The 10095-nt window shown below is 48.8% G+C and overlaps 4 protein-coding genes across 5 annotated transcripts; 2 read left to right on the forward strand and 2 right to left on the reverse strand.

Moving 5' to 3' along the window:
* Positions 1 to 1111: 1111 nt before the first annotated feature.
* Positions 1112 to 3738, reverse strand: LOC117900253 (ATPase family protein 2 homolog). The gene is made up of 3 exons (XM_034810552.1): positions 3283 to 3738; positions 2741 to 3229; positions 1112 to 2685 (listed from the first exon to the last, which is right to left on the reverse strand). The coding sequence occupies exons 1-3, from the start codon at positions 3680 to 3682 to the stop codon at positions 1178 to 1180; spliced, it is 2397 nt and encodes a 798-aa protein (XP_034666443.1). The 5' UTR covers positions 3683 to 3738; the 3' UTR covers positions 1112 to 1177.
* Positions 3739 to 3837: 99 nt separating this feature from the next.
* On the forward strand, positions 3838 to 5208 carry LOC117900254 (magnesium transporter NIPA2). The gene is made up of 2 exons (XM_034810553.1): positions 3838 to 4187; positions 4258 to 5208. Exons 1-2 carry the CDS (start codon positions 3920 to 3922, stop codon positions 5112 to 5114), a joined length of 1125 nt encoding a protein of 374 aa, XP_034666444.1. The 5' UTR covers positions 3838 to 3919; the 3' UTR covers positions 5115 to 5208.
* A 297-nt stretch (positions 5209 to 5505) lies between these two features.
* On the forward strand, positions 5506 to 6329 carry LOC117900255 (protein D3). The gene has a single exon (XM_034810554.1). The coding sequence runs from the start codon at positions 5537 to 5539 to the stop codon at positions 6296 to 6298; it is 762 nt and encodes a 253-aa protein (XP_034666445.1). The 5' UTR covers positions 5506 to 5536; the 3' UTR covers positions 6299 to 6329.
* A 523-nt stretch (positions 6330 to 6852) lies between these two features.
* On the reverse strand, positions 6853 to 9931 carry LOC117901010 (myb-like protein A). Of its 2 annotated transcripts, XM_034811609.1 has the most exons (4): positions 9245 to 9930; positions 8113 to 9184; positions 7179 to 8050; positions 6853 to 7112 (listed from the first exon to the last, which is right to left on the reverse strand). In XM_034811609.1, the coding sequence occupies exons 1-4, from the start codon at positions 9797 to 9799 to the stop codon at positions 7056 to 7058; spliced, it is 2556 nt and encodes an 851-aa protein (XP_034667500.1). In that variant the 5' UTR covers positions 9800 to 9930; the 3' UTR covers positions 6853 to 7055. The 2 variants fall into 2 exon arrangements, with proteins under 2 accessions (XP_034667500.1, XP_034667499.1); XM_034811608.1 differs by having other exon boundaries at positions 8113 to 9931.
* Positions 9932 to 10095: the final 164 nt, after the last annotated feature.

Consider the following 10095-nt stretch of genomic DNA (forward strand, 5'->3'; position numbering starts at 1 on the left):
AAACATTTCTTTTAATTGACACGATTTGTTCTAAAAACACACATATGATGATGGCTGATTCAATTTAGGATATCAATTGCTCGAATTCCTTTCACAATTGTTTCCACATAAATCGAAAAATGAACGATCTTTTATATATTTGTATTAGATTGGATTTCATTGGTTCATACTCGTTAAATATCATACAATTATGTCATCAAAAATATTTTGGAAATATTTTCCATACATTCTGAAAAATGGTTAAAACATAAATAAAATAACTAACACGTAAAGGTAAATTTATTACACTAAATAAAAAGAAATAGTCAACCTTTATCCACGCTAAATGCTGCTAAGATGTAGAAAGATATGGTGAGAGGTTTTCTTTATATGACAAATTTTCAAATTTTGTTAATTTTATATAAAGAAAAATCTCATCCCAATCGCTTTTGCGTGCCCTAAATAGACACAAATTTATTTTTAATGTCTGGAGCCAATGGCAAGGGTATATAAATATCGAATTTAATTCATTTGACACACAAAAAAAAAGCATTTGCATGACCTTGACCATGACCGCGAATGTTCGATTACGAGTATAATCAAACAATTGCCATTAAAAATTGTATTCCCATAATTCGAGTGGCAATTCTTGTACAAACAAAAACTTCTGTGCTGCGTCGAGCGTGACCCTCGATTATTCTCAGAAATTTAAATATTATATAATATCATCATCAATGCGTTCCACTGTATCAATCAGAAACGATCGCTATGCTCTGATCTCTGTCTATGTGGGACATTTGTTTGCCTTTAACAATTTGCACACCAAGCGGAATAATCAGACGCTCCGTCCTCTCTCTTTCTCTAGCAGTATATGAAAACATGAGACATTTAATTTGTTCTTCCAATTGATTGTGACATTAATGGTTAGTTATACTTTATCGATGGCGTCGGTAGCGGTCGATTTGTTTCCAGATAGTAGTGCCAAGTACAAATTTCCGAATCAAGTGTCGATCTTTGATTTAATAAAAAACCCAAATGGGTTGTGTTGGGTTTCTAAATGCAGTCCCAGTCTACTGAAATCTTATCTATTTAGCCATAATCTTTAGACACGTAAATTACGTATGGTAGTAAATATAATAACGTACATTAAATGCTTTTTATTGTAGTCTTTGAGTGGTAAAAGTTTACACTCAAAAAATCACTTCCTTTTCAAGTAGTCTTCGTAGAGTCTTAACAGCTCAGGACTGGTTCGCGGCTGTACGGCCGTCAGGGCATGCTCAAAGTGCGACCAATCCACCTGTTCCGCCTCGAAGCTTTGCTCAAGCGCACGCATAGCAGCCTCATGGCACACAGCTTGGATTTCGGCACCCGAATAGCCGTCCGTCAGCTCCACCAACTTATCCACCTGCACATCCTTGGCCAGCGGCATGGTGCGCAGTTTTATGTGTAAGATTTCGCTGCGAGCATCGGCCTTGGGCAGGCCCACGTAGAGTATGCGATCGATGCGTCCGGGACGTAGTAGCGCCTTGTCTATCAGGTCGGGCCGATTGGTGGCCGCCACAATGGTGACATTCTGCAAGGCCTCAACGCCATCCAGTTCGGTGAGGAGTTGGGTGAGAACGCGCTCTTTGACGGACGAACCGGAGCCGGAGCCAGAGCCATCGCCTTCAGCTCTTTCGCCGCCAATGGCATCGATTTCGTCGAAGAAGACTATCGAGGGTGCCACCTGGCGTGCCTTGCGGAACACCTCGCGCACCGCACGCTCCGACTCACCCACCCACATGGAGAAGAGCTCCGGCCCCTTGATAGAGAGAAAGTTCAGCTTGCTCTCGGTGGCCAGGGCCTTGGCAATCATCGTCTTGGAGCAGCCGGGCGGTCCAAACATGAGAATGCCACGCGGTGGCTTGATGCCCAGACGCTGGAACTTCTCCGCATGCAGCAGTGGCCATTCGATGGCCTGTTGCATGGCCAGCCGCAGCTCGGACTGGCCGCCAATGTCCGACCACTGTACATTGGGGCACTCGATGAGCACTTCGCGCATGGCCGATGGTTTAACACTGATGAGAGCTTCCTGCAGGTGTTTCAGCTGCAGAGCTTGTGGCTGGGCCTGCAGCATGGCGGTGTACACCAAATTCGCCAGATCGGCGCCCACATAGCCATGGCTAATGGTGGCAATTTGTGCCACATCTTCAGTGCTCAGGTGATGCTCCACCGACTGAATCAGACACTGGATGATGGCCTGACGTGCCTGCGGGCTGGGTACACCCAATTCCAGTTCACTGTCCAGGCGTCCGGCTCTCCGTATACTCGGGTGCAGGGCATCGATTTGCGAGCTGGTGGCCAGCAGGAAGGTGCGACTGCCACGGAGTTGCCGGGGACTGCTCAGTTGGTCCAGCAGCGAGAGAAACGCCAGGGAGACACGCTTGACCAGATCATTGCTCTCCTGCTTGGGACAAAGATTGTGCACATCCTCGATGAGCAGCAGCGTCGGTTGCGGGTAATGGGCGTACGCGCGCTCGAAGATTGCTGCTAGATTTTGTTCCGTTTCGCCAAGGAACTTGCTGTACACCTCGCCGCTATTGATGCGTATGATTTGGACATTCCTCTGGCTGCGTTCCTCAGCGACGGCGGTCATGGCCTCCAAGACCATGGACTTGCCGCAGCCAGTGGCGCCATACAGCAGCATGCCACGCGATACCTTCAGGCCTAAGAGAACATTGGGAATGTTACGTGTTTGAGGCGAATATCTGGAGCCACTCACCTGCTGGCACTGTTCTCAGGCCGAGCGCATACTCCATGCTCTCCTCCACTAGCTCCACTTGCTTGTCCAATCCTCCAATTTGGGATTTTGTAATGCGAAAGGAACTCGTCTGCTCCTTGAGCTGCTGCTCCTCATCCTCCTGGGGTATTAATTGTACCCGTGTAACATTTGTCACCTGTACAAACTGCAGCGGCTTGGCCTCCAGACTGAGACTAGCCAGTGCATCCTCCACAGCGCCCTGCCAGCTCTCCAGGCGAAACGTCAGCGACTTGTTGAAGAAATTTAAATGAATTTTAGTGCCCTGGCAGTAGATTTGATTGACCATGGCACGCTGCAGCAAGGCGGTGGCATCTTTCAGCTGTCCAGACTTTAGCCGCGATTCGCTGATAAGCCTCAGGGAGATGCTGCCAGCGGCTGTCAGGCATTTGGTGTCCAATGGTCGGATTTTCAGCAGCTTGCCGCGCAAATTCGCGAAATTTGATTTGTAATCTACAAAATAATTTAGCGATAAATAGCAACAATCTTAGGGTTTCGATTCCTACCGTTGTCTGTGACAAACACTGTGGTTAGGAACTGCTCCGACACGGGCCACACAATTCGCACCAGCGGCTCCTGTGACGTGGATTCAATCACCACGTGCTGGCCAATGTGGAGCTGGGATAGCCGCATGGCACCCTCTGATACAAACACTAGCATGTTGGTATACTTTGCTGGCAAATCTTTCAGGGATTCCACTTCAAAGTTGCGCTGCTGCAGGCTCCTCGTGTACAGCGTTCCATTCCGCACGTACTCCACTTCGGAGTCCGCCTCTCCATCGCCTTCACTGGGTATGGGGCAGCTGGCATCGTGACTGTCGCGCGCCTTGGACGTTATGTGCACTCCACAGGTCTCGCAGTGATACCAACTTGCCTGGTTTTTCTTACTACTCGACTTTGGCGGCATTCTGATTATTTGTTTTGTTTTGTTTCTGGCTCCACGCACGCTGCGTGTGAATGGCGAAACGGTGAGGCTGCAGTGCGGTAGCGCCGAAATGCCACAAGTGGCCGTGGCGGGGGTGGTTTATTCAGGTTTATCGATAGCTGCGTAGTGCAGCCACTGGGATTTACATACATGGCTTGTGACTCACACAGACTTTGAAAAGAAGTGCAAAAACACAGAGCGAGTGGTGAAACAGATCCAATGAGTAGCGAAGCCTCATCACTGCAGATGGACCAGACGCAGGCAGGCCCCAGCCTGGCACCGCCCAGCCCACTGGCGGAGCCCCTGACGAACACAGATTTCTACATAGGAGTGGGCCTGGCCATTTCGTCCTGCTTCTTCATCGGTTCCAGTTTCATCATCAAGAAGAAGGCGCTCCTTCGTCTGAGCAGGTTTGGCGAGGTGCGGGCATCGGCTGGCGGATTTGGTTACTTACGCGAGTGGATCTGGTGGGCGGGGCTGCTGACAAGTGAGTAAAGACAAACAATTTCGCTTATCACAGCCTTTCATTCCACTGTCCGTTGTCATTGTCTTTGCAGTGGGCCTGGGTGAGGCGGCAAACTTTGCGGCCTATGCCTTTGCGCCCGCCTCCCTGGTCACCCCCCTGGGTGCACTGAGCGTGATAATTTCGTCGGTGATGGCCTCCAGGTTCCTCAACGAGAAACTCAATCTGCTGGGCAAAATTGGCTGCTTTCTGTGCATACTCGGATCCACCATCATAGTGATACACTCGCCCAAGGAGAAGGAGGTGGAGGATCTGCAATTGCTCTTCGATATGCTGCTGGATCCGGTGTTTATTTTGTATGTCACCTGCATCATTGGCTCCACGGCCTTTGTGGCGTGCTTCGTTGCTCCGCGGCATGGTCACACGAACGTTGTGGTGTACATATTTCTGTGCTCGGGCATTGGCTCGCTGACCGTCATGAGCTGCAAGGCTCTGGGTCTGGCCATCCGGCAGACCCTGGCCAACGGTGGCAATGTCTTTCTCACCTGGATGCCTTGGTTCCTGATTGTCATCACCGTCACCTTCATTGCCATCCAGATGAACTATCTGAACAAGGCGCTAGACATTTTCAACACCAGCATTGTGACGCCTGTGTATTATGTGATGTTTACGACTCTGGTGATCACTGCATCGGCAATTCTCTTCAAGGAGTTTACCCACATGCGTTTCGACGATATCCTGGGAGATGTTTGCGGCTTTCTCATAGTCATTACGGCTGTGTTTCTGCTGAACGCCTTCAGGGATATCGATCTAACGCTCAACGACGTGCGGGGCCTGATGCGACCCAAAATGCAGCGGGTTTCCCAGTACGATGACGATGTTTTGGTCACCACAAACATCAAGGAGCGGCGTCTTTCATACGGATCCGGTGATGTCTTCCGCAAGGCATGACACAAGCAACGTTATCAGGTTTAGTTCTATCCCACACAGCGTACAACCTGAGGAGAAACTTAACTTGTAGACTTGTAGCTTTGACCCAAAAAAACAAAACAAAAATTATGCATATCACTTGCCCATCAACACACACAACCCACCCACCCTCATACATTTATTGTTCCTTCTTTTCTTGTTATCCCGTTAGTGTAAGTAGGAGTGTTTAGGCATATAAACTTAATTAAAACGATCTATTTTAATTCTCTTGAAGTTTTCTTTGCAGTTTTTGTCAGATACAAATCGAAATGTTTAAATTGTATCGGTATCGATAGGTCGTTGCTCCCCTGTGAATAGCAAAAGTTCCATCTATAAATTTGCAAGTGGAAATTTGTATAGCTACAGTTATCTCTTAGCCTTTTGTTGTATACTTTGGTTGAAATATGAGTCTTGTGCGCCTAAAACTACTACGCAACATCCAAAAATGCTCCATTGGACCGCACTGGGTCGATTTTCTAAAGGCCACCACCGCTGTGAATGTCAACTTCCCAGCACCGGCCGCCATTAGAACGGCAACAACTTTTGCAAAAAAAGAAAATCACCTGACACCACGCTCGCCTGCTGCATTTAATTTACGCAAGTATTCGTGTGGATCAATAGGAAAAACCATGGAGGAGAATTGTGTTGTGCCCGATGTTATTGCCAAGGCGCCAAAGGCCACCGCAACTGTGGAATATCCGTGCGACATTGTCGTAAAACCCGGCATGGTGCTGACGCCCACACAGGTGAAGGATCAGCCCAGCGTGAAGTGGGATGCCGACGCCACCAAGCTGTACACCTTGTGCATGACGGACCCGGACGCACCCAGCCGCAAGGAGCCCAAGTACCGTGAGTGGCACCACTGGCTGGTCGGCAACATTCCCGGCGGCGACATTGCCAAGGGCGAGGTGCTGTCCGCCTACATTGGCTCGGGTCCCCCGCCAGACACTGGCTTGCATCGCTACGTGTTCCTCATCTACGAGCAAAAGGGCAAGCTCGACTTTGACGAGAAGCGTTTGCCCAACACCAGCGGCGATGACCGCGGCGGCTTCAAGATTGCCAAATTTGCCGAGAAATACAATCTGGGCGACCCGGTGGCCGGCAATCTGTACCAGGCCGAGTTCGATGATTATGTGCCCATTCTGTACAAGCAACTGGGTGGCTAAGCTCGCCAAAAACCTCTGCAAAACACGTTAAAAACAATATTTATGAGAATTATATAACTGAAGTAGTCGTCCATTTGGGAATACATTACACAAATTGCAAATGCCTTAAAAGACACACACACACCATCGAACCAATTATGAATATAGTTTATAACCTTGTTGCTGGCAATAAAATTGTTAAATACATCGACTGCGAACTTAGAGAGCGTTTCATTGAGGGATATGCGTTCTGCACACTGCAACGACAACATACACAGTCCTATATAAGGCGCACCAAATACGGAACTTTCGGTTCGCAGAATACAAATATCAGCGAAGTACAGTAATATAATGCAAGGGAGTCGAGAATACCAATTGCATTGCAATGTTCCGTTATGCGTGCTGTCTTTGCACACAAACGCAAACACGAGTGAATATGCCAAGCCCCGTTGTTTGTCGTTTTGGTGATTCTATTTTGTGTTCACTTTTGCCTTCCGAATCGAGCATCAATGGTCTGCACACGACATTTGTGGCGTTCTCGGAAATTCTCTTTGGCATCAAAACTGCATCGATTTGTGGGTCGGTATTTTATTTGTTCAATCAATCTGATCTAATTACAAGCTAATTCCTATTGTTTTCATAGGATTTTCATGAATACATGTTTGTAAATTTCATTCGTACAATCTGAATGCATGCAAGCAAGTGAATCTGCTCTGCTGAGTTTTGGATAAGTGTCATTGTCAGTGTCGGGATGTGTGTGGATGGTATGGGATTGGGATTAATCTAGTTTCGGAAAGAGTGTGGTGTGCTCATTCCACTCGGCTGCGCTAATAGACTGAAAAGAAAGAAGGTAAAGGCATCAGAGAAAATGTTAAATGTAATTTCGAACTTGAATGCTTACCACAAGTTCATCAAAGGCTTGCTTGGCCACCCAGTGGAAGCCGGGACTCTTCCATTCACGGGCCGTGGCCTGCTGCTGACGGTTATGCTCCTCCTTGGCCTCAGCCTCTGTGGCTGTCGATGGCTCCGACACTTGCTTGTATTTGGCCCACAGATTGATCATGGTGCGCATCTTGTGTACCCAAAGGGCATTGGGTATGTTGCGTATAATGTTTTGGACTTCCTCCTTGTTCGCGTCCGTCAGGTTCTCCAAAAAGGTTAGATTCATCAGCGTGAAAATCGTCTTCATGGTGTCGAAGGGCACATCTGTATTCTTCTCCAAGCCAAAGTGGGCCTGCTTGATGACAGCATCGATCACCTGCGCGGTGGTTAGCTTCGGGAAATTAGGCAAGAAACTGTGCTCCAAATTGAGATTGCCACAGGCTTTCAGCTGTTTGTCGATCTCCTCCCCAAGTGGCTTGTGATCCTTCCACCAGCTGGGCCAGTCCATTTTGCTGGTTGCCTGATGTACGGACACCAAATCGGAGCGCAGACGTTTCCTGGAACGCTTGTGTATCTTACGCGCAGCCTTGAGCTCTTCATCATCCGAATCCTCATTGATAACGACCGCTGCCTCGGTGAACTCCTCCTCACCGGCATATGGGTTTGTACTGTAGATAAAGGTCTGCTCGAAGAAGGCCACCGCATACGATTCGTCCTCAAACTGCGGCAGCTTCTTCGGATCCAAATTGAGAATATATGGCAGCTTAAATCCGCCCATGAGGAAGCCACGCTTGCGGGCCACCTTTAGCCACTTTCTCTCAGACTTTGAAAGCGGCGAACCGACTGCTGGTGCTGCTGGGGCTACAGCGGCTGCTGCCGCGCGCTTTTGTCCTGTCAATGAACGAAAGTGTTAGAAGGGATAATATAGGGGAAGCTGTAGGGTAGTGACTTACCTGGTCGTGGTGCTGCTCCAGCGACTGTCGGACCCTTTGCCGGCACTGCGTTCTGGGCTCTGACTGGCAGCGGATTCCGACTGGTAATGACAGCGCCCGGCTGATTCGGTCCGATATTGTTGGGCTTCCTTAGATTGAGTCTCAGGTTGCGCAGCTTTATTTGATTGCGTGAAGGAATCATTGGTTGGTTCTGCACAGTTCCAGGTACGCGTGCGACGGCTTTGCGTTGGGCATTGGGTGCGGGACCCGAGGCATTGCGTGGAGCGTTGCCAACAGGACCGGCGCCTCCTATGCGTGGATTGGCAGCAGGACCGGCTCCTGCTATTCGTGGATTGGCAGTGGCAGCCACGGGATTCCGTACTGCTGGAACTCTAGCCGCATTGGCACTGATCAAGGCCACAGTTTTTGGATTGTTGCGAATACCTTGAATATTTTTAATGGCTGGTGCTGGTGCCGGTTTGCGGATGACGCCGCCGTTGTTCAGATTCTTCTTGGGTGAATTCTGGTTACGCTTGGAGTTGAAGGCCCTCTGGCTGGCCTCCCAGGGAGACAGATTGCCATTGCCATTTCCATTCCCGTTGCCATTGCCATTGCCGCTGTTAACCGCCTGATACCCCAAGTCTTGGAATAAAGACGATTGCTGCGTATTGGAGTTGTTCCAAGACCGGGCGTTGCCATCGTTATAGCTGCGCCGTTCGTTCTGCGGAAAGTTGCGGCTGTTGTTCTGGACACCAAAGTTGCCACCAGATGGACCGACATTATTCATGCCAATGTTGTTGTTAAAGCTGGAACCAGTAGGCCCAAAGTTGTCCACATTGGAGCCAGAGTTTCCGTAATTATTGCCACGGAAATTGTCATTAAAGTTGCCGCCGCCGCCAACGCCATAAGAGTTGCGATCGGCATCATTATAGTTGGAGCGCTGCTGATCCCCAAAGTTTTGGGAGCGGGCGCCACGATAATTGTCATTAAAGTTGGCCACATCGTTGGAGGGGCCAACGTTAGTGGAACGATTCTGGCTCCGTTGCGAATCATTGTAGAAGCGCCCATTGTTGTCGCCGAAGCTGGTGCTCGACTGTGGCCCACGGTAGTTGTTGTCCAAGTTACGAAAATCGGAATTGAAGTTAGAACTCACCGAATTCCGATTGACAAAGCTCGGCGCATCATTGCTGTCAGTGCGGCCAAAGTTACCAAAATTGCTTGGCAGATCCCGAGAATCTCCCAAGTGCCCCGTGGGGCCGCCAACTCCTCGGAAATTGTCGTCAAAGTCTCGACGCTGCTGGCTAACGCCAAAGTTATCGTTGGAGTTGCTGTAGCGCTGATTCTGGTTGTTGGAATTGAAGTTGGAGCGGTTTTCCATGCCCCGCGTATAGTTATTCGAGCCTGCATCCCGCGAGATCATCTCCAAGTCCCGCTGGCGACTGTTGTCGTTGTAGGGAAAATTGTTGTCGGTTGTGGGGCGACTGCGAGCAAAGTTGCTTCCCATATCCGGGCTTGAATTCCTGTTACCGAATCCTTGATTATTGCCGCGGTCCAGCTGCAAGTTGTTGTTGTGGTAGCTGATGCCACCACCATCGTTGCCGAAGTTTGGCGCATAAAACGCGGCACCAGGGCCAGAGCCGCTTAAGTTACCGATTCCCACACGACGCTGGCCAATGCCATAAGCTTCATTCTTGTTGCGAAAGTCCATTACTGCGCGAGTTAGCTTTTTTCAGAAACCACTTTGATGCTACTAATTCTTTAATATAAATATTTATAATGATTTTCTGGCCTCATAAACACTTTTCACAAATTTTTTCACAATCGTCTGTCAGGGCTGCATTACCGGTAGTGAGCGTGAATTTTCGATAAAATATACCCTCTGACCCTCAAACATATACCGAAAAATACCGCACCACTTTCAAAATATACCGTACATATGCCGTTGAAAATTTAATTTTCTTATTTGAATAAAAAAAACAGCTATTTGGGATTTTATTTAACCAC

The sequence above is a fragment of the Drosophila subobscura genome, chromosome U (assembly GCF_008121235.1).
Source record: "Drosophila subobscura isolate 14011-0131.10 chromosome U, UCBerk_Dsub_1.0, whole genome shotgun sequence".
NCBI lineage: Eukaryota > Metazoa > Arthropoda > Insecta > Diptera > Drosophilidae > Drosophila > Drosophila subobscura.